Consider the following 22,962-nt stretch of genomic DNA (forward strand, 5'->3'; position numbering starts at 1 on the left):
GGCCAAAAAAAACTAAACACATTGCTCATTGCAACAATTTAATAAAATAAAATTATAAGAGCCAAAAGTTACATTTTTCAAAGTACTAAAACCTGCAACTGGCTCATGGAACAGAGCCTAGGGATCCAGGAGCTTGTTAGGGGGCAGCACTGCTGGGCAGGGCTCTACCACCCTCCTCCCCCAGCAAAGCACCATCTTTCTCCTGGGAAAGCAGCATTTGGAGCCTACACTTGTGCTTTTCTCACCAGAGGTCAATGGGGGGGGGGGGGGACAAGCACAGGTAGCAGATTTCAGGGATCTTGAGTGTGAGCTTTTGGAGGTCCCTTCAGCTCCTAGACAAAACCCCACCAGGATTCTTGGCTACCCTGCCAAAACAGGCATTCCTGCTTCCAAGAGGATGGGTGACTTAAGGCCAGGGGCAAGAATACTTGCTTTTTCCCCCTTTTAGCAAAGGCTGGTTTGTGATACAGGAAACCTGCCTTTTGCCCTTGAGCCAGCCACCTTTGAGGGTCTCATTTCATGTCACAACCCTCAAACTTTCTGTACAGGGGAGTCAACTGGCACTGCCTTTTTACCCCTCTGCTTTAGCCGTCCCCGGGCGTAGACCCGCAGTAGGAGGGCAGCAAAAACAACAGCCACCCCCAAGCCCCCCACTACAGTAATGGCGTGGCCATAGATGAGGCAGGAGAGGAGAATGGCCAAGGCCTGGCGAAGAGTCATGATGATGGTGAAGACAGCAGCCCCGAACTGCCCGATGGTGTAGAAAATGAAGAGCTGGCCACCAGCAGAGCAGACAGACAGCAGAAAGGCATGTGCGGCAAACTCGCTGTGTCGCCCCATGAAACGGGTCCCTTCAAGGAGAGCCCCCTGCTCTAGCAAGGAGCCCACTGTGAAAAGGCAGGAGAAGAAGTTGACCCCAAACATCATCTGCACTGGTGACATCTTATAGGCAAACAGAGCATCCTGCCAGTTTGAGGTGAAGCTGTCAAAGATAATGTAGCCAGCCAACAGGATGAGGCCTGACAGTGTAGTGGCTGGGGAGTTTCGGGGCTCTGGTCCACTGGACAGTAGAAACATGCTCACCCCAATGGAGATGAGGGCAGCTGTCAGGTATTCCCAGTGTTCGTAGCTGCGCCGAGACACCAGTTTCCCCATCATCATGACAGGGATCACTTTAGAGGCCTTGGCCAGCACCTGGGTAGGGAAACTGACAAACTTGAGAGCTTCATATTGGCACCAACTGCTAAGCACATTTGACAGGCTGGCAAAGGAGTACCGGTACATGGGTGCCCCATGCCGGGGCTGCTTGACGATGATGCAGTAGAGGCCGGCTACGATCAGCGCTAGCACTCGGTTCATAAGCACTAGGAACTGTGAGTCTGTGAAGTGCTCTCCTGGTGATGTGGCTGTGGCTCCGTAACTCTTGGTCATCACTCTTTCCTGCAGCACACCCCAAGTCAGGTAAGAACCCTGGATGGAGGAGAGGAGACAGAAGTGAGGAAAAAGGTAAGCAAAAAATGGTCAACACTCCCTTATTTCCTTAGGATATGTTGACGATCACTTTCTCCTCTCCCAATCTGGATTTCAACTATAGGGTGTTACGTGTATGACAAATGCTTTATGACCATATACAGGTCCCATGCCAATCTCAAAAATATCTTTAGCCTCTGCTCCCCACCTGCAGGGGTAAAGCTTCACAGGTTGTGAAGCAGGTCTGCAGGTGTCTTTCTCTCTCCCTCTTTATCTTCCCTCCCTTCTCAATTTCTCACTGTCCTATGAAATATAATAGAAAGGAAAAGAAAAAAAGGGAAAAAATATATATCTTTAAAATTTTTTAAATTTTATATTTATTGGATGGAGACAAATGGAGAGGGAAGGGGGGAGATAGGGTGAGAGAGACAACTGTAGCACTGCTTCACTTGTGAAGGTTTCCCCCTGCAGGTGGGGACTAGGGGCTCGAAGCTGGGTCCTTGCACATTGTAACGTGCTCAACCAGGTGCACCACCACCTGGCCCCTCAAATACTTTGAATATTCCCTTTTTGTTGCCCATGCTGCTTTTTTTTTTTTCATTGTAGTTGTTAACTGATGTCGTTGTTGGATAGGACAGAGAAAAATGGAGAGAGGAAGGGAAGACGGGGAGAGAAAGACACTTGCAGACATGCTTCACCACTTGTGAAGCGAACCCCCTGCAGGTGGGTTGCCAGGGCTCGAACCGGAATCCTTACGCAGGTCCTTGCATTTTGCACCACCACGTGCGCTTAACCTGCTGCGCTACTACCCAACTCCCTCAAATATTTTTCTTTTGAAAGTCATTTTGCCTATTATGCTCTTACCAACCCTCAAATATTTTTCCTATCCTCCCCCAATTCAGAGACCCTCATTTTTTTTTTTTTTTGGTTTGCTTTTGTTAAATATTTATTAATGAGAAAGTAGGAGGAGAGAGAGAACCAGACATCACTCTGGAACATGTGCTGCCAGGGATTGAACTCAGGACCTCACACTTAAAAGAGTCCAACGCTTTATCCACTGCATCAGCTCTCGGACCACGAGGCCAAAATTCTTAGGAAAGCTGGGACACCAGTTACTTCAACATGGTACATGAGGTGGGAACTAGTAGAACCCACTCTAAAATGCCTGGAAGATGGCTCAGTGAGTAAGGAGCTAAATTTGGAAGCATGAGATCCTGAGTTTAATCCCCAGCCGTGTGCCAGAGTGATGCTCTGGTGTTCATTTCCTTATGTTGATAAAAGTACTTTAGGGGGCTGGGTGGTAATAGTACAGCAGGTTAAGCACACATGACTCCAAGCGCAAGGACAGGTATAAGGATCCCAGTTCGAGCCCCCAGCTCCCCACCTGCAGGGGGTCCTTTCACACTGGTGAGGCAGGTCTGCAGGTGTCTATCTTTCCTGGTCTTTCGGTTCTCTGTCCCATCCAATGATAATAATAACAATGATAAACAACAAGAAAAGGGAAAAAATAGCCTCCAGGAGCAGTGGACTCAGTGGAGGCTCTGAGTCCCAACAATAACCCTGGAGGTTAAAAAAAAACTTTTAAAAAAGGCCCTGAGGGCATCTTATAGCCCCTCTCACAGGTAGGATGGCTATCCCTAACTCATCAGTGGATTTAGATATGTGAGACACATTTTTCCAGAAGAGAGTGTAGTAACAGCACAGTAGAAATCATTTAAAAAAAAAGGGGGGGGGGGGAGTCAGGCAGTAGTGCAGCGGGTTAAGTGCAGGTAGTCAGTGCAAAGTGCAAGGACCAGGCTCACCACCTCCCCACTTTCACAAGCAGTGAAGCAGGTCTGCAGGTGTCTATCTTTCTCTCCCTCTCTGTCTTCCCCTCCTCTCTCCATTTCTCTCTGTCCTATCCAACAACAACTACAACAATAAAACAAGGGCAACAAAAGGGAATAAATAAATATTTAAAAAAAGGAAGACAGGGTTGGAGCCTGGGAGGTGGCACTGTGGTTAATGTTGTTGAACTTAGAAGCATGAGTTTGACTCCTGGCATTCCATGTACCAGAGTGATGCTCTGATTCTTTCTTTTTCTGTCTTACTAACATAAAACTTTATTTAAAAAATAATTAATTTTTTTCATGAGAGGCATAGGAGTAGAAAGACAGAAAGAATCAGATTTCACTCTGGTACATATGCTGCTGGAGATTGAACGTGGGACCTACTGGTTGAGAGTCCAGTGTTTTATCCACCTCCGGACCACTTAACAATTTTTTTTTCAATTTTTTATTTGCCTCCAGGTTTATCACTGGGGCTTGGTGCCTGCACCATGAATCCACTGCTCCTGTAGGCTATTTTCCTCCCTTTTGTTGCCCTTGTTTTATTGTTGCTGTTATTATTGTTGTTAGTAGTATTGTTATTATTGTTGGAGAGGACAGAGAGAATCTGAGAGAGGAGGGGAAGACATAGAGGGGAGAGAGATACCTGCAGACTTGCTTCACTGCCTGTGAAGGGACCCCTCTGTAGGTGGGGTACCGGGAGAGCAAACGGGGTTCTTTTTTTTTGTCTCTAGGGTTATTGCTGGGGCTTGGTGCCTGCACCATGAATCCACTCCTGGAGGCTTCCCCCCCCCTTTTGTTGCCCTTGTTGTAGTAGTTATTATTGTTGTTGATGTTGGTTGTTGAATAGGACAGAGAGAAATGGAGAGGAGGGGAAGACAGAGGGGGAGAGAAAGACAGACACCTGGAGAACCTGCTTCACCGCCTGTGAAGCGACTCCCTGCAGGTGGGGAGCCAGGAGCTCGAACCCAGATCCTTACTCCGGTCCTTGCGATTTGTGCCAGGTGCGCTTAACCCACTGTGCTACTGCCCGACCCCCAGAACCGGGGTTCTGCAGGTGTCTATCTTTCTCTCCCCCCTCTGTCTTCCCTTCCTCTCTCCATTTCTCTCTGTCCTATCCAACAACAAACGACATCAACAACAATAATAACCACAACAAGGCTACAACAACAAGGGCAACAAAAGGGGGGAAAATGGCCTTTTAGGAGCAGTGGATACATGGTGCAGGCACTGAGCCCCAGCAATAACCCTGGAGGCAAAAAAGAAAAAAAAATTCCAGAGATGGCACAGTGGATAGAGTTGGAAAAGATCCCGAGTTTGATACCTAGCATTGGGTGTGCCAGAGTGATGCTATGGTTCTTTCTGTACCCCCTCCCCATCCCAAATAAATAAATCTTTAAAAACAAAAACCCAAGGTTTGCTTCTAACCACCTGCAAGAAGACAATGGTAATGGTGCAGCCCAAAGAAGAGGGCAACCCTTACACACCAATTAGCAAACTTCTGAAACCAGTATGGCTGAAACTGGCTCTGAAGTTCTGCTTACTGAGACCCAAGCAGAACCTGCCTACCTACCTGGAGTCCCACAGCACAGAAAAGCAGCTTCAGGGCCTGCCTTGTGGGAGTGGTCTCTGTGGCTTCTGCCCGGGGTGTCAGAGGAACCTCATCTGAGGCCTTTGGCTCATTGCCAAACACGCAGGTCTTCACCAGAGGGAAGCAGAGACCCCTTCCTGAAGAAGACATGCTAAGTCAAGCCCCACATCTCCCTAGCATCTCATCTTCCCCTCAGCAGCCAGTCTACCTTGAAAGGTCTTTTGACCTCCCACCCTCCTTCATTCCCTCCCCTTTCCAAGTCACATTCCGTTTGCAATGCTAGACAGCGGTCATAACCCAGAGCTAACACAGGTCCCACACCCTTCCTCTACACACCTGTCTCCAGGTAGTTCTTCCGCCTGAAGTACTGCACCAGCAGGTACCCAGGTACCATAAAGCTGGCGTAGCCAGCAGCATTCACCAAAAAGCGGAAGAACCACAGCTGGGTCCATGACGCCGGAGGGGCTTCGGGGGTCTCCCCACCTGCCCCCAGGGAGGGGAGTGTAGCCAGCACCACCACAGCCCACCACCTGCGGGAACAGCGGACAGAGGATTAGGGGGCAGCGCTTCATCACCCGGCCTTGAGAGGGGGATCTCCCTGGAGGAGGGCCCGGAGTCTTCTCCCCGCCCCCCTCAGCTGCAGCCCAGCCCGGACAAAGAGCCTCTCTCTCTCCCGGGGGCGGGGGTGCCGGCTGGGCTCCCTCCCTCCCGGCCTCCCTCCCCAGGGGCGGCCCGCCCCTCTGACCACACAGGTTCCCTCTGTTCCCTCCAGCGATCGCCGGCTGCTCCGGCCAAAGGCGGCGCCCCGGTCCCTCCTCCCTCCGTCTCCTCGGAACGCCAGGGTCCCCCACTTCGACAACCTCGAATGCAAGAAGTGGACTGCACCCAACCTCCACCCCCGCCGGCCCAGGGCAGCACGGTGCCGGCCTCCTGCTGCAGCTGGGACCCCCCACCCGGCACCCCCGCCCCAGCCGCCGGGAGGCGGTCACGTGGCCCGGTCACGTGAGCTCGCGGGTCCCCGAGCCCCCCTACCTGGTGTCCATCGTCCGGGCCGCCTGGGGCGGAGGGGGCCGGGGAATGCAGGTCCCCAAGCCGCGCACTCCCTCCGCTCCCGCCGCCGCCTCCAGCGAGTGCGGCGAGCGGAAGTGCCCGCTCTTCCCGCCTCCCTCCCCGCGGCCGCCCCTCCGCCCCCAGTCGGGACCACGCAGCGCCCCGGGCCACCACCGGGTCACAGCGCCCCCGCGCGGCCCGGAGGGAGGTAGACGCCGCTGGGTTCCCGGGAGCCTGGCTGCTTCTGTTGAGCAGCGGCAAGTGGGGAGCCAACTTGGCGCCTTCCGCACACCCCGGGAAGGAGTGGTGACCATCTCTGAGAGGAGGCTCTGTGTCTCGGGGATTTCCCCTTATGTCCCATAAGTTTCAGTTTTTTTTTTTTTTTAATTTAACATTGGTTTACAGTATTGTTAGAACGGAGGGGCTCTGAGGAAGGCAGTTTAATGGTTATGCAAATAAGTCTTCCATGCCTGAGGCCCTGCAGTTCCAGGTTCAATCCCCAGCACCACTAAGAGCCAGAGAGTTTATGGGGGCCAGGAGGTGGTGCATCTGGTAGAACATCGTTTGGCGCTGCGCCACCGCTGGCCTCTCAGGTGTCTCTATTTCTATTTCCCCCCTTTTCCCTATCTCTGTTCAAAATAATAAAAATAAGATAAAGAAAAGATGGGACATTTTTTCATTTGCTAATAGGAAGATGTCTCTTTCCTTTTTTGGCTGGGTCAACACTTCTCTCCCCACTCCCCATGACTGTTCAGGCTCTGCATGACCTGGTGCCTGTCTGCTTCGCCCACTCACCAACCCTTATAGACTTGTACTGGCCTGCTCTCAGTTCCTCTAATTTACTTGTGCTCCCCCCTGATATTCTTCCCCCATCCCAGACTTAACTTTGTGTCAAAACCGAGAATGCACCCCTCAGAGGCATCGCTGACACCCACAGCACAGCCCTCCACCGTCTCCATTGTCCACTTTCCCGCTGTTCTCTCCATTCACAGCATCCACTGCGAATTTGTAATTACATATTTATTTGGAGGTCTATGACTCTAATGGTTGTCTATCTTACTAGAGTAGCCAGAGACTACTCTATTTCCCTATTTTCTTCACTCTAGCATAGGGCTGACCTAGCTGGGCATTCAAAATGTGTGTGGAGTAAGAGAACACACACACACACACACACACACGTACGTCTCTGGGCTAGCTCTTCTTTGCAGCTCAGATGGTGAACTCCAGGACATTAGTGAGGTCTCCTACCTGTTCCCCCTTAGCTTTCTCCCTTTGCATTTCCACAGAAAGGGCAAAGGTCTGTGCTGGGCAGAAATTCTGGCCTAAGGAGGAACGAGAAACTCTTCTCCCCTACCTACTACTAAGGCCCTACCCTGCTTAAGTAACAATTTCCTTGAGAAGGAAGACCTGGATAACATTTCCCAACACACACAGGCATGCATGTGGACAAAACAACTGTGTGTGCATGTGTACGTGCGTGTGTACATCCTAAAAGTCTCTGCTGTTTTAGTGTCTTGTTATTAAAGCTTCCCTTCCCCCTTCAAGGTTCAGCTTGGGGCCTTCTGCAAGAAGTCTTTAAACAATGGTGTTTGAGAGTCCTCAACAGCAGTGCAAATGGAAGCATGGAAGCTCTCAGTGTCCTGATCCTTCAGGTTGTTCAATCTGTCTTCACTCTGGAGATTCAGGTTTTTTGTTTGTTTGTTTGTTTGTTTGTTTGTTTTTTTACTAGTTGGCAGTTTGAGGCTGACCCAATGTGAATGGAAACAAGAGCCCCTGCCATTTTCAGAGATAGCAAACAGGCTTCCACACAGAAGACCTGAGGTTTTGCAGGGAAGGTGTCTCCCGAGTATCTCTTGTCAACCCGGGAAGACCTTACTTCCAGGCTGTCTCTCTAGCTTGTGGTCCCTCCAGTCAGCCCAGAGCTATGTCAGTCCTGGCTCTGGCACCAGCAGGCCCCAGGACACCAGAAGGATCCACTGCCTGGGCCCAGACCAAAGCAACATCAGCTCCATCTTCCAGGTGAGAAGAGGCAGCAGTCCTAGGGCTCCAGATCCTGCCCTGGCTTCAGTCAGTACACAGCAGCGGCTTCCCTGATATCTTCAGGTCATCAAAGGGCAAAAGAGCAAGGGGCTGAGAATGCGAAAAAGAGAAAGAGAGAAGCAAGGTCAGAGTCCATGGGAAAAGAAGTGTGGGGGGAAAGAAGCTAAGGAGAACCCCAGTCCTAGCAAGTAAAGTGTTGTTTTTATTTTTACCAGAACACTGCTCAGCTCTGGCTTATGTCGGTGCAGGAGATTGAACCTGGGACTTTGGAGCCTCAGGCAGGAGAGTGTCCTTAGATAACCATTATGCTATCTACCCCTGGCCTCAAATAAAAAATTTGAGGCTCACCAGGTTAAGCACACATAGTGCGAAGTGCGAGCCCCCAGCAGGGGGGCTCATCTGCAGGGGCGTTGCTTCGCACGCAGTGAAGCAGGCCTGCAGGTTGTCTGTCTTTCCCTCTCTATCTTCCCCTCCCTTCTCAATTTCTCTGTCCTATCCAACAACAACAACAAAAAAAATGGCCACCAAGAGCAGTGTATTTGCAGTGCAGGCACCGAGTCCCAGTTATAGCACTGGAGGCAAAAAAAAAAAAAAAAAAGTTAAAAGTGGTCCGGGAGGTAGTGCAGTGGATAAAGTGTTGGATGCTCAACCATGAGGTCCTGAGTTCAATCTCCAGCAGCACATACATGTAGCAGAGTGGTGTCTGGTTCTTTCTCTTTCTCCTCCTATCTTTCTCATGAGTAAATAAGTAAACTCTTTTAAAAATTTTATAACAGGATTTTGAAGGCCTGGAAATATTAAAGTCTGCCTAGAACACATGCCCCACAGACCTCATACCCTTGCTATCTTATACATAAGACTGTGCCTCTGATTGACTTTTTTTTTACCAGAGCACTGCTCAGTTCTGGTTTGTGGTGTGACAGATTGAACCCTTGAGGCCCCAGAACTACAGGTATTAAAGTCTGTTTGTATAACCATTATGCTATCTCCCCCACCTTGTCACTGGCAGAATGTGTCTTGCACCCATGGACTTTCCTGACTCCCTGACCCTTTGGGCTGTGACTAAAGCCTCTGCTTGTGTGGAAGAGCGCCTCTTACATCCTCAGCCAGGTCCTGCGGGGTCTCATCCTCCACGTTCCGCAGCAGGGAGTCTGCCCCCGCCTCGCACAGGGTGGACGAGATGCCGCCCAGGCCACGGCCAGCTGCAAGGTGAAGCGGCGTGCACCCGTTGAGCATGCGGGCGTCCACCCGGGCACCGGCCTGCAGCAGAAACTGCACCAGGCCCCGCTCCTGGGTCTCCACAGCCAGGTGCAGAGCTGTCTTCCCGCTCGTACCCTCCTGGAAGGGAACAAGGGCATCAGTCAAACCTCTCTAGAGGAAGCAGTGGTGGGTATCTCCACGCTGGGTTACAGGGCTGGGAACGCAGGGGGGGTCCAGATGTGTAGGGGGTTGGGGGGGGCGGGCCCTGGGGCTGGCCACGCCCTGATTGGCCACCTCACCTGCGCATCAATGTCAGCTCCATTCTGCAACAGCAGCTCTATGAGGGACCGATTCCTCTGCAGGGTGGCAATGTGGAGACAGGACAGACCTGCCAGAGTGAAGGATGTTGATCTCTAGCCCCTCATTTTCATTCTCTCCACCCCCAGCCCCTGCCCCATCCCCACTGCGGGGACCTCCCTTGCCTTTGGTCCCAAGGGACCCGCTGCCCACTCAGTGCTTTGGGTCACAGGGCTGTGAAAACACAATCCCCCAAAAACCCCTCGAAAGTCTGAAGAGAAAAGGACTCAGAGTTTCCACCTTTCAGATCATGTTATTGAAATTTTCATGCTTCAGGAGTCAGGTTGCTCAGTGACACCCCTGCCTGGCGACAACCCTCCCCTAAACCCCTGGCAGACTCCAAGTCATCGCCCCCCCCCCCAACTCCACCTCCTCAACTCCCCTAAGCCCCAGATCTGCCTCCAAGCTCCACCTGAGTGAGAGTCACTATCCTCACAATTCCCAGCCCCTCCCTAGGGGCTATGTCCCCAACTTCCTTTCTTAGTGCTCCCTTAGGCCACTTTCTGGCCTGTCGCCTCCTCTCTTTCCTTAGAGAACTGGATTCAAATGCACATCCCTCACCTCCTTCTAATCTCTGCTCAGGTGTCCCCTATTGCCCTGAACAGCACCTCCTGCCCTCCCCCACAGCCCTGCTCTCCCTCTGCTCTACTTTCCCCACAGTGCTCGCTGCCTTTTAACCTACTAGAAAATTCACATCTTACAACATTCAGTGCATGTCTTAGTTCTTCTGTTTTGCTCTCAGACCCAATCCCTAGAATAGTGTCTGGCACACAGAAGGCCCTCAGTACATTTTTGTCAAGTGAATTAATGAGTTCATCTAATCTCTACTAAGTTGCTGTCTTAGGTGTTTAGGCTCTATGCTTAGCATGTAGTACATTCTCAATAAATTCATTCAGTCACCCCTTCTGCAAAGATGTGCTTAAAATGGGAGGTGCAGGTCTATAGAGATAGCATAATGGTTCTACAAAAGACTTTCATGCCTGAGGCTCTGAGGTCCCAGGTTCAATCTCTAGCACCACCATAAGCCAGAGCTGAGTAGTGCTCTGGTCTATCTCATATTTATATATTTTTAAAAATATTTTATTTACTTTTTGTTTGTTTATTTACTAATGAGAAATACAGGAGGAGAGAACTGCCTAGGATTGAACGTGGCACCTCATGCTTGAGAGTCCAGCGCTGTATCAACTGTGCCACCTCCTGAACCACTGCTCTGGTCTATCTCTCTCTCTCTTTAAATTTAATTAATTAGTTAATTTATTACTGGATAAAGACAGAGAGAAACTGAGACGGGAGAGGGAGATAGAGAGGGAGAGAGACACCTGCAGTCCTGCTTGACCACTTGTGAAGCTTTCCCTCTGCAGGTAGGGACCAAGGGCTTGAACCCAGGTCCTTGCACACTGTAGTGTGTGCACCTAACCTGGTGCACCACCGCCTGGGCCCTGGTCTATATCTCTATGTCTATCCTTCTCTGTGTATCTCTCTCATTAAGAATGAGTAAACAGGGAGTTGGGCAGTGGGTTAAGCGCACATGGCGCAAAGCACAAGAACCAGCACAAGGATCCCGGTTCGAGCCCGCAGTTCCCCACCTGCAGGGGAGTCGCTTCACAGGTGGTGAAGCAGGTCTGCAGGTGTCTATCTTTCTCTCCCCTCTCTGTCTTCCCCTCCTTTCACCATTTCTTTCTGTCCTACCTAACATCGACAACATCAATAACAACAACAATAATAACTACAACAATGATGAAAAACAACAAGGGCAACACAAGGGAAAAATAAATAAACATGAAAAAAAAAGAAAATCTAAAAAAAAAAAATGAATAAATATGGAAAACAAACAAACAGAACAGGAGGTGCATCAGCGGGCAAGCTGTGCCCCTCCTGTCCTCTCCTCAAGGGCCCTGAAGCTGCCATCCTGCTCAACCCCACTCCCCCCCCACACCTTGCCAGTTTTGAAGCTGAAGGTCCAGGGAGTGGGGTGGTCCTCGGCCTGGCTCCGGCAGCCCCTCCAGCAGGCAGCGGGCACAGGCCAGGTGTTGGCGCTGGCAGGCCACATGCAAGGCTGTGTCGCCATGCCGATCCTGGAGCACCCTGCTGGCTCCCTTCAGTACCAAGGCCTGAACTGCTCCTGGCTGGTTGAGGTGGACAGCTAGGTGGAGAGCAGTCTGCAAGGACAAAGAGAGAGAGTCACAGTTCCCACTGCAGCATGTACTCACCTCTGGGAACACTTGAGGATGGGCACAACCTTTTGTGTCAGGCAGCTTCGAAAGGCTTTGGTCCTGGCTTTCCAAGGAGGTACGACCAAGCCCTTCCCTCTGTAACCTCCCCGTGGCTCTGAAACCCCAATTCTGATGGGCAGGATGAGGACAGGGGCTTCTTGCTTTTCCTGGAGAAAGGAGGGTAAGAAGCAGACCTGGCCTCTCAGGCCCAAGGAGGCCTCCGTTTCCCCTAGAGGTCAGGGGGAGGAAAGAGAGAATGAGGCACTGGGCAGGCCCTACCCAGCATGGTCCTGCAGTCTCCATGTCACCACCTGCATTATGAGCCCTCCCTCCCTGGCTGCTACCCACAGACACAGCAATTGTTGTGTATCCCCATCCCCACCCTGATCACCATGCTGTGTAATGAGGTACTGCTGTGAGTCCCCTAGCCAGGCAGGGAGCACCCGCTGGACAGAGACTATCTCACTCATCTCTGTAGCTTCATTTTCTTGCCTTGTGCCTGGCACATGGTTTGCTGAATGCATGGCCTAGGGATGCCTGTGTGACTATAGGGGGTGGCTATCAGGGCAGAATTGGTACCTGGGCTTAACTCTACCCCTACCCACCTGGTAAAGGTTGTTCTGAATGTCCAGGACCTCCTGGGGCAGCAAAGCCAAGCAACAGAGCAGCACAGCTGGGGCCTCATGAATCACTGCCAAGTGGATCAGCCTGAGGGGGGAAGGGGATGAGGTAAGGACAGGATATGGGGATCAGGGCCCAGGCCAGAGACAACAGGCTGGGGTCCTGGGGTCCTGGGGTTAAAAAGAACATATTGGTCTCTAAGTAACCACCCACAGGGTAAGGCGCAGGAAGTGAGAATTTGAGCCTGAAGGAAGTAAAGGCTGATGTGGAAACTAGGATCCTTGGGGTGAGAGGTTCATCTCCAGGCCTTCAAGAAGGTCTTGACTGATAGGTGTGTGGGCAGGGTGCTGGTAGGATGAAGACTTTCCTGTCCACTGCCTACACCCCACTCCCCTACAGGCCCAGGCTGCAGGGCTTGTAGGCCAGCTGCAACTCAGAGCTAAACTGAAAGCTGCAGGCAGGGGGTAGTGCAGAGGTGGTTTCCAGGGCTGAGCATTCTATCTCCTGTGCCCCACTCATGGGTGCCCCTCAAAAGGGAGGTCTGTTACAGTAGAGGAAAATGTGTGCATCTTGGGGGACAAGAGCTTTAACCAAGGGCAGGGGTTGGGGGTAGCTGGGAGGGAAGTTCCAGTCCTGGGGTTTCCCCTGTGTCAGGTGGGGGAAAATGAAAGTCTGTACTAGAGGGTGTAGACCCCGACAGCTGCCTGGGGGTGTGGGGTCATCTCGGAGAAACGGACTGTCGGGGCTGGAGAGGGGGCTGTTCAGGCAGGAGCGGAGCAGGCTTAGGTGGCAGGTGGCAGGAGGAAGGCCCAGGAGAGAGAGAGAGACATGGAGGGAGGAACTGCTTTGGAAATCCCCTCGGCCAGGGCCTGCTCTCTGGGTCACATTCCTGCCGCCACCTCCCTCTCTCCCTCAGTCTCCCCTCCTCCCACTTCCTCTTCCCATTTCCATGTGTCCCACAGCCCAGACACTTGGTTCCCTCCCTCTGGGGATCCCATGGGGAATCTAGATACTTTGGTCCCTCACCACCCACCCTCCCACCAAGATCTAACACCTGTCTCTAGCATTTAAGGGCTGGTAATGTTAAAAGTACTCCACGGTGAGGGTAGATAGTATAAGGGTTATGCAAAGAGACTCACATGACTGAGGCTCCAAAGTCCCAGGTTCAATACCCACGCACTACCATAAGCCAGAGCTGAGCAGTACTCTGGGGGAAAAAAAAATCCCACTCCCTGGAGCAAAGGTCAGCCCTAGGTATTCTCTCTGGAGTTTCCCATGTCTTGGCTCTGGGCCTGAGAATTGCCACTGGGGTCAGAGGCTGGCTATGTCTAAGGCCACCCAGGTTCTCCAGGAGGCGGGTCAGGGCAGATATGACTGTCGCCTCTAAATCATCATTCACTCCAGCACCCCTGATCTGGGACCCCGGCCACCTTAGTTTTTCACCCTGAAATTCATGCCCCCCACCCCATTTTCTGTTTCCTAAGGGACCAGCTCCTCTCTGGCCAGCCTCTCCTACACAAGCTACTTCCTGGCCCACTTCCCACTCAGTTCCACCTGGACCTGGGGGGCAGAAGGGTAAAAGGAGGAGCAGCAGTCAGGATGGTCGGGGAATTTGGGGGGCCCGGGCAGTCGGAGGGTGTCGGTGAGACTGACTCCAGCCCTCACTTCCCCTTTCTTCGCAGAGGAGGAAGTAGGCTGGGGCTTCCAAGCTACTGTCTGTCTGCTCAGGCAATAGCACCACAGCCTGCCTGACATTCCCCCCCCGACACCCCCCCCCCCCCGCCTGTCCTAGTTTCTGCTCAGCACACCGGTGGCACCCCCTATCCCTAGCTTCCTGGCACCAACCGGCAACCTGTAGCTGGAACTTTCTGTTCACTGACACAGGGTTTTCCAAGGTCAGGGGTTGGGAATCCCAGATATTAAGCAAAGATGCCTTCTCCCCTAGCAAGAAGGGGGTGGCGGGCGCGGGTGAGCTGGTTAAAAGATTTTTGTTTTCTCAGGGGCGGGCTGTGGGTAGGTTTCCAGATGCTGGCTGAGGTTCCAGACGCCTGTTAAGGGCCCTGCCCATATCCAAAAGGGTGACCCAAGAGATGACTGCTAGGTCGCCTGGGCCGGGCCTGGCCAGAACTCAGAAGTGGCTTTGGAGTTAAGTTTGCAGTGTGAAGAGTGGGGACCGCCCCCCCTTCCAGGTGACAGAGAGGATGGTCCTGGAGGAGGGCGCAGCCCCCCTCCCCCTACTCACGTGTCTCCGTCCTCAGAAATGTAAGTGAGAGCTTCCAGCTGCTGCGGGCTCAGCGGCCCGCCAGCGGGGGCTTGGGCCCGGGTGTCGGGGCCCCCCAGCAAAGGCAGGGGCTCGGTGAGCGAAGAGGAGCCATAGGTGGAGTCAGCGCGCTCCCCATCGTCTTCCTTGTCGGGGGGTTTCTGGGCGCTTCCCGAAGCAGGGGTCCAGGGCTGGGGGCCGCCGCCTTCGCAGGGCCCGGGGGCGCAGGCCGGGCCGGGCTCCGGCAGGGAGCGCAGGGATCGCAGGGACTCGATGCCAGAGTCGTATTGACTCTCCTCGGGCTCGTCCGGCCCCTTCCGCACCTCCGACATGCCCGCCGTGCCGGGCCGCGGGGGCCGGGCCCCGGCGGGATCCTGCTCCGGGCTCCACGCGCCACCTCCCGGGCCGCGAGGCCGCAGTGGGCGCGCGCGGCCGGCCGGGCTGGTCTGGGTTCCCGCCTGCGGGGGCCCGAGGGGGTCCGCGAGCAGCGCCGGCCAGGTCCAGGCAGCGGCTACTCAGCGGAGCTGGGCAGCCCCGGCAGATGCGCCCTCACGCCCCGCCCCTCAGGGCCCGCCCCCGGCGGCGCTTCCGGGACGAGGCCCCGCCCTTCGGAATCCCCCTTGCCGGGCCCTTTAAGTCCGCTCGGAGTCAAGACTTGCCAGTCGGTTCATTCATTGCTCTGTCCCTCGATCCACCCACCATCCATTCACCCTCTTCCTTCTGCATTTATGCGTTCCGTGCACCCTTTCTTTCCCCCTTTTCTTCTTCCAATTCTTCACTCATTGTCCCTCCCCCCTTCATTCATTTATCCAATCGTTTATCTCTAAAAGAATATGCATTTCTTGTCTGCATCAGCTGGGTGCCTTGCTGGAAGGCACTGAGGTGGTTGGATGGGGAAACACTACTTCCTGTCTTCTACGCATGTCTCTTGTTTTTCTCATCTACCAGTGTCTGAAGTTTACGTAGGGAAAGGGGACATCCATTGCCTGTAAGATTAAAAAAAAAAAAAATCTGAGTCGAGAAGATAACTCAACGCGTTAGAGCACAGGATTTGTATTCGGTGGGACCCCAGGGTCCCAGATTCGATCCCTAGCACCACTATAAGCCAGAGCTGAGGAGTGCTCTGATCTTTCTCTTGATGTCTCTCTTATAAAAATGAAGAAAATAGGTCTGGGGAGATAGTATAATGATTATGCAAAAGACTTTCATGCCTGAGGCTCTAAGGTCCCAGGTTCAATCTCCAACACCACCATAAACCAGAGCTGAGCAGTGTCAATCTGCCTTTCTTTTTGTATCACTCTCATTAAAGTAAGCGAAATGATTTTTTTTTTTTTTTAAACCAGAGCATTGCTCAACTCTGGTTTATGGTAGTGCCAGGGATTGAACCTGGGACTTTGGAGCCTCAGGCATGAGTCTCTTTGCATAACCATTGTGCTATCTACACCTCCCAACAAAATATGTTTAAAGAAAATAAAAGTTTGAATTATCTGAAAACCAAAATGAAACAAAAAGCTGGTCTCCCTTTGGCTCCTGGATAGAAGATGTCCCCTGTCAATGTCCCAGATCACACAGACTTGGTTATGAGGAGGTCCAGGAGATAGGTTAGCAGGCAAAGTACACACCTTACCACCTATGAGGCTAAGGATTTCACCCCGTCACCTGTCCCCACCTGGAAACACTATGAACAAGGGAAATCTGTGAATGGTACTTTAATGTCTCTGTCTCTCCCTCTCCCTCTCCCTCTCCCTCTCCCTCTCCCTCTCCCTCTCCCTCTCCCTCTCCCTCTCCCTCTCCCTCTTCCTCTCACTCTTCCTCTCACTCTTCCTCTCTCTCTCTCAGTGGTAACATGCATGTGCAAGACTCTGGGCTCATACCTTAGCATCAGATTTTTAAACAAGAAAGAAAAGGGCACAAGGATGTGTGTGTGTGTGTGTGTTTTCTGGGGCAGACTGTCTTAAAAAAAAAAAAAGCAGAGTGTGACTGGGGAAATGCTTCAACTGGCAGTACACAGGACTGGCATAACTGAGGTTTCTGGTTAGTTTGATTCCCCAACACCACTTATGCCATAGTAATGCCCTGATTTGTCTCTTTTTTCCTCTGTCTCACATGAAACACACTCTTTCTCTTCAAATGTGATAAATAAAGCAAATTACTATTATTATTATTTTATTTTGCTACCAAGATTATCACTGGGACAGTGTCCAAATTATTACTTTTTTTTTTTTTTTAGCAGAGTGAGTCACCTTGGAGGTGGCACAATGGCTTAAGCACTACATGTGCCAGAAAGACCCCTCCTCATAATTAATGATTAAATTATTTTTTAAAGAAAAATAACTTGGGGCAGGGGTAGATAGCATAATGGTTATGCAAACAAACTGCCATGCCTGAGGCTCTGAAGTCCCATGTTCAATCCCCTGCACCACCACAAGCCAGAGCTGACCAGTGCGCTGGTAAAAAAAAGAAAAGAAAAGAAAAACAACTTAAGGGTAGGGAAGATAGCATAATGGTTATGCAAACTGACTCTCATGCCTGAGGCTTCCAGGTCTCTGGTTCAATCCCCCACACCACCATAAGCCAGAGCTGAGTAGTGCTCTGGCAAAAAAAAAACAAGACAAAAAATAAAAAAAAAGAGGAAAATAATTTAAGTGGTCTGGGAGGTAGCACAGTAGATAAAGCATGAGGTCCACAGTTCAATCCCCAGCAGCACATGTACCAGAGTGATGTCTCATTCTTTCTCTCACTCCCCTCCTGTATTTCTCATTAATAAATAAATGAACCATTAAAAAAAAGAAAGTATCAGAGTGAGGTGTTGGGAATGTATGATAGACTGCACACCTTGCATGTATAAGGTTTTGGATTCAATCATAAGTGCAGAATAGCCATGTTTTCTGCAAGAAAAAAAATCAGAGCAGTGATTCCTTCCATAGGAGAAACACAGACTTAAGAAGGTTACTATAGGGACTTGGGCAGTAGCTCAACGGGTTAAGCGCACATGGCGCAAAGCACAAGGACCAGCCATAAGGATCTTGGTTAGAGCCCCCAGCTCCCCCACCTGTATAGAGGTAGCTTCATAAGTGGTGAAGCAGGTCTGCAGGTTTCTATCTTTCTCTCCCCCTCTCAGTCTTCCTCTCCTCTCTCCATTTCTTTCTAGCCTATCCAACAACATCAGTAACAACAACAATAACAATAACCATAACCAGGGCATCAAAAGGGGAAAAAATAGCCTCCAGGAGCAGTGGATTTGTCACCGAGCCCCAGCAAAAACCCTGGAGACAAAAAAATAAGGGGGGGGGGGTCGGGCGGTGGCACAGTGGGTCAAACACATGTGGCGCAAAGTGCAAGGACCGTCATTAAGGATCCTGGTTCGAGCCCCCGGCTCCCCACCTGCAGGGGAGTCACTTCACAGGCGGTGAAGCAGGTCTGCAGGTGTCTATCTTTCTCTCTCCCTCTCTGTCTTCCCTTTCTCTCTCCATTTCTCTCTGTTCTATCCAACAACGAACAACATCAACAATGGCAATAATAATAACCATAACGAGGCTACAACAACAAGGGCAACAAAAGGGGGAAAAATGGCCTCCAGGAGCGGTGGATTCATGGTACAGGCACCGAGCCCAGCAATAACCCTGGAGGGGAAAAAAAAAAAAAGGTTACTATATATGAGTACCCCTAGTAGACAGCAACATTTTGTTTCTCATGGTGGGGCCAGGTCGGGGAGGACCCAGACATGTTGGGACACATTCTGGTGAGGTCCCTGCCACAACCCCAACCCCAGCACATCTTCCCTTCTTCCTGTCCCTGGGCCCAGGGAGGTCAGAGGAAGTCCACACCCATGGTGAACCCCCACACTTACCCCAAGTGGCAATGCCTTTAGAAGTCAGCAATGCCTTTAGAAGGTCACCCCCAAGGGGACATCTCCCTTTTCCATCCCTGGCATGGGGTAGGGGAGAAAGTTGGAGTGAGTGTAGAGAGCTTCTCCATGCAACTTTATTCGATTCACTCATGTATTCATTAATTTCACATGCATACAAATGGTTCTCTGGTACCCCTGCTGGAGGCAAAACCCAAGTATCACAAGAGCAGTAAGAAGCATCAATGGTGGTCCGAGAGTTGGTGCAGTGGCTAGGGCACTGGACTCTCTAGCATGAGGTCCCGAGTTCGGTCCCCAGTAGCACATGTACTAGAGAGGTGGCTGGTTCTGTCTCTCCTATATTTCTCATGAATAAATAAATAATTTTTTTAAAAGCATCAATGGCTACAATCCTTTACCAAAAAAAGTTTTTTGATCCTTATCCCTTCAAAAACTCTCGGGTGGGCTGGGGAGATATGCAATCAGTAGCACAACAGACTTTATTTTTTTAAATATTGTATTTATTTTATTTTTGAGAGAGATGCAGAGGGAGAGAGAGAGAAAAAAAAAAAAAAACACCAGAGCACTGCTCAGCTCTGGCTTATGGTGATGTGGGGGATTGAACCTAGGACTTTGGAGCCACAGGCACCAGAGTCTGTTTGCATAACCATTATGCTGTCTCCCCTGCCCTTTATTTCTTTTTTATCTTTTATTTATTTTTTATTGGACAGAGACAGAGAAAAATTGAGAGGGGGATGTAGAAAGGAAAAGAGACAGACACCTGCATACCTGCTTCACCACTCATGAAGCTTTTCCTAGAGAGTTTGGGACCCAGGGGCTTGAACCCCGGTCCTTGATTACTGTATTGTGAGTGCTTAGCCAGGTGCACCATCACCTGGCCCCCTCTTTATTTCATATATATAGAGGGGGGAAGAAGGAGACTCAGAAAATCAAAGCACTGTTCAATTTTGGCTTATAATGGTAAAAATGGTAATGAGGATTGAACCTGGGACCTCAGATGCTCAACCATTATACTGGATCCCCATCTCAGCACAATAGACTTTCATTCCTGAAGCACCAGAGGTCACAGAATCAATCCTGGTATCATGATAAGCCAGAGATGATCAGTGTTCCACAAAACAAAACAAACAAAACCCCACAACCCCCCCCCTGGCAATTACATCACTCTGAATAAGGTGTTGTAGGGGCACACAGTGAGACCAAATACTCTGTAAGGTGAAAAGGTTCCATATGAGCAGGAAATGTGAAGGGATGAGGACTGGGGAGAAGGACATAGTATGGAAAGAAGGTAAGCAGAGGTGGGGGGCAGATGGGAGGAGACAATCCACTGCTCTGTATCCCATGAGGAACCAGAGGAACCAGAGAGTTTGTTAAACATGAGGCAGTGAGAAACCAGGAGGGGGAAAACCCAAGGAAACTGAGGCATCTCATTCCCTTGGTGTCAGTATGATTTCTGATTGTTCGCAACTTCCTCTCCTGACATGTTCCTCTTCCCTCTTCAAAGGCTCCAGCAAAAGCAGTCATAAATTCCAGATTCGGATGACTAAGGCTAAAAAATCTAGCACTGTCATCTCCACTCAGGAGATGGGAAATGGAGGCTCGGAGAGAGAGGTGCAAATTGTCAAACAGTATAAAAGAGTAGAGTTCAGTTTTCCTGTTCCCAACCATAAACTTAACTTTTTTCAGCAAACTTTCTTTATTTTACAAAGATTGATGGAGTTGGGCATATGAGTTATCTTCCAGGACACAAGAATTCAGGAGTATGCAGTGATTGCCTTTTTTATTCTTGCAGCGCTTGAACTTCAGAGGAAAAAACACACTGATTCAGCTGGGTGTTTAGCTCTGGTCATAACAGGTGTGTCGCAACCCCTTTTCTGGCCACATGGGAGCAGCATTGAGTTACCCGCTGCTTCTAATATCTAGCCTGCATTCATAGGAAGATCTGTTCGGATACTTCCAGGAATGGCAGCCATCATCTGGGAAGATGATCTGAAGCGGGTGCGTTGGCGACTGGTGTTGAAACTGGTTGAGCACACATGTTACAATGTTCAAGGACCCAGGTTAAAGTCCCCAGTTTCCACCTACAAGGGTGGAGAAGTAGGGCTGCAGGTGCCTACATCTCTCTCTCTCTCTCTCTCCCCCTTCCTCTCACTTTCAGGGTGATCAGCATCCTAACTTCATTTTCTCCATACCAGTTTCCTCTGAGACTGCAGCTATCTGGTCTTCTCTACTAGTTTGCCCCAAGCTAACTCCCCTACTCCCTCACAACCTTTTTTTTTTTTCTTTTTTAAAAAAATATATATATTGGACTGAAAAGATAATGGTTATACAAAAAACTCTCATGTCTGAGGCTCCTCTGAGCTTTCAGGTTCAATCCCCAGAACCACCACAAGCCAGAGTTGAGCAGTGCTCTGGCCTTTATCTCTGAGTCTTTCTCTCTATATCTCTCTCTCATTAGAATACAAAAAAAAATGTGTGTGGGTGGGGGGCAGGTGGTAGCACAGTGTGTTAGGCACTGCGCAAAACTCAAGGACCGAAGCTCAAGGACTGGCACAAGGATCCAGTTCGAGCCCTTGGCTCCCTAACTACAGGGAGGTTGCTTCACAAGCAGTGAAGCAGGTCTGCAGGTATCTTTCTCCCTACCCGTCTTCCCTTCCTCTCTCAATTTCTCTCTGTCCTATCCAACAACAACAGCAATAACAACAATAACAACAAGGGCAAAAAAAAATGAGAAAAATAGTCTCCAAGAACAGTGGATTCGTAGTGCAGGCACTGAGCCCCAGCAATAACCCTGGAGGGAAAAAAATGTGCCTATAAATGTTACTACCAAATTTTTTAAAAATTTATTTCTTTATTGGAGAATTAATGTTTAACATTCAATAGTCAATACAATAGTTTGCACATGCATAACATTCCCCAGTTTACCATTTAACAATACAACCCCCACTATGTCATTTATCATCCTACATGGACCTATATTCTCTCCACCCACCCACCCCAGACTCTTTTACTTTGGTGCGATATGCCAATTCCATTTCAGGTTCTACTTCTGTTTTCTTTTCTGATCTTGTTTTTCAACTTTTGCCTGAGAGTGAGATCATACCATATTCATCCTTCTGTTTCTGACTTATTTCACTCAACATGATTTTTTCAAGGTCCATTCAAGATCGGCTGAAAACGGTGAAGTCACCATTTTTTACAGCTGAGTAGTATTCCATTGTGTATATAGACCACAACTTGCTCAACCACTCATTTGTTGTTGGACACCTGGGTTGCTTCCAGGTTTTGGCTATTACAAATTGTGCTGCCAAGAACATATGTGTACACAGATCTTTTTGGATGGATGTGTTGGGTTCCTTAACTACCAAAATTTTTAAAATTAATTTATTTTTGAGAGAGATGCAAAGAGAGCTAGAGAGAAACACCAGAGCACTGCTCAGCTCTAGCTTATGGTGGTGCAGGGAATTGAACCTGGGACTTTGGAGCCTCAGGCATGAGAGTGTGTTTGCATAACCATTATGGTATCTCTCCTGTCCTCTATTAAATTTTTTTTTAAAAATATTTTATTTATTAATAAGAGGAAGAACCAGACAAAACACTTTTTAGCACATGCAGTCCTGGGAGTCAAACTTGGAACTTCAAACACATTGAAAGTCCTGTGCTTTTTTCACTGTGACACCTTCCAGGCTACTCCCTCCCTACCCCCCCACTTCTGAAAGGGAAAGACCTAGATTCTAGAACAAGCTATGTAAGTACTTGCCAGTAAGTCACTTACTCTGTCATTGGTTCCTTATGGATAAGTGGGGAAAGTTACTACATGTCAAAGCCTCTAATGAACCACTTTGTACACAGTAGGAATCCACAGTGACTGCATAGTTTAATCCATTCTATCAGAATGAGCATTTTCCACCCCAACCCCATCCACATTAGGCTTTGTGCTCCTTGAAGGTACAAAGATTGTGTTCCATGTTTATTGGATGGATGCATCCAGGAATAAGTGGATGAAAGAATGTTCTTTTTTGGCCTATCCTAGGGAGTGCAGAGGAAAGCAGTATGGGTGGGTGGCTTTGGGAGGGAGCTCCATGCAGTTACTGAGCTTAACCTGTGGCCTCTGATTTTTGTCTGCTACACACACACACACACACACACACACACACACACACACACGACAGGGTCAGAGCCTTAGAGAGTGTCCAGCTCAGAGAGGGGAAGACACTGATGACAGAGCCAGGGTTAAGAATTAGAACTCGGGAGTCGGGTTGTAGTACAGCGGGTTAAGCGCAGGAGGCGAAAGCACAAGGACCGGCATAAGGATCCCTGTTCGAACCCCGGCTCCCCACCTGCAGGGGAGTCGCTTCACAGGCGGTGAAGCAGGTCTGCAGGTGTCTATCTTTCTCTCCTCCTCTCTGTCTTCCCCTCCTCTCTCCATTTCTCTCTGTCCTATCCAACAACGACAACAACAATAA

At 50.2% G+C, this 22,962-nt stretch overlaps 2 protein-coding genes across 4 annotated transcripts; both read right to left on the reverse strand.

The window, feature by feature from the left end:
• Positions 1-25: 25 nt before the first annotated feature.
• SLC35B2 (solute carrier family 35 member B2) lies at positions 26-6,069 on the reverse strand. 3 transcript variants are annotated; one of them, XM_007537383.3, is made up of 4 exons: positions 5,920-6,069; positions 5,224-5,417; positions 4,870-5,024; positions 26-1,470 (listed from the first exon to the last, which is right to left on the reverse strand). In XM_007537383.3, exons 1-4 carry the CDS (start codon positions 5,928-5,930, stop codon positions 532-534), a joined length of 1,299 nt encoding a protein of 432 aa, XP_007537445.1. In that variant the 5' UTR covers positions 5,931-6,069; the 3' UTR covers positions 26-531. The 3 variants fall into 3 exon arrangements, with proteins under 3 accessions (XP_007537445.1, XP_060045881.1, XP_060045882.1); XM_060189898.1 differs by lacking the exon at positions 4,870-5,024 and having other exon boundaries at positions 5,920-6,050; XM_060189899.1 differs by lacking the exons at positions 4,870-5,024; positions 5,224-5,417 and having other exon boundaries at positions 5,920-6,033.
• An 873-nt stretch (positions 6,070-6,942) lies between these two features.
• Positions 6,943-15,203, reverse strand: NFKBIE (NFKB inhibitor epsilon). The gene is made up of 6 exons (XM_007537393.3): positions 14,611-15,203; positions 12,353-12,455; positions 11,471-11,693; positions 9,477-9,565; positions 9,076-9,315; positions 6,943-8,067 (listed from the first exon to the last, which is right to left on the reverse strand). Exons 1-6 carry the CDS (start codon positions 14,958-14,960, stop codon positions 8,002-8,004), a joined length of 1,071 nt encoding a protein of 356 aa, XP_007537455.2. The 5' UTR covers positions 14,961-15,203; the 3' UTR covers positions 6,943-8,001.
• Between the last annotated feature and the right edge of the window lie 7,759 nt (positions 15,204-22,962).

The sequence above is a fragment of the Erinaceus europaeus genome, chromosome 4, assembly GCF_950295315.1.
Source record: "Erinaceus europaeus chromosome 4, mEriEur2.1, whole genome shotgun sequence".
Taxonomy (NCBI): Eukaryota; Metazoa; Chordata; class Mammalia; order Eulipotyphla; family Erinaceidae; genus Erinaceus; species Erinaceus europaeus.

Bases quoted from the DNA above. Each gene is read 5' to 3' on its own strand.
- SLC35B2 (XM_007537383.3), bottom strand. The intron at 5,025-5,223 runs GTGTGTAGAGGA...TGTCTTCTTCAG, and splicing joins GAAGAACTACCTGGAGACAG to GAAGGGGTCTCTGCTTCCCT. The intron at 1,471-4,869 runs GTAGGTAGGCAG...TCCTCCATCCAG, and splicing joins TCTGTGCTGTGGGACTCCAG to GGTTCTTACCTGACTTGGGG.
- NFKBIE (XM_007537393.3), bottom strand. From the start codon at position 14,960: ATGTCGGAGGTGCGGAAGGGGCCGGACGAGCCCGAGGAGAGTCAATAC. The intron at 11,694-12,352 runs GTGGGTAGGGGT...TTGTCCTTGCAG, and splicing joins TTCAGAACAACCTTTACCAG to ACTGCTCTCCACCTAGCTGT. The intron at 9,566-11,470 runs GTGTGGGGGGGG...TCACTCTGGCAG, and splicing joins TCAGCTTCAAAACTGGCAAG to GTCTGTCCTGTCTCCACATT.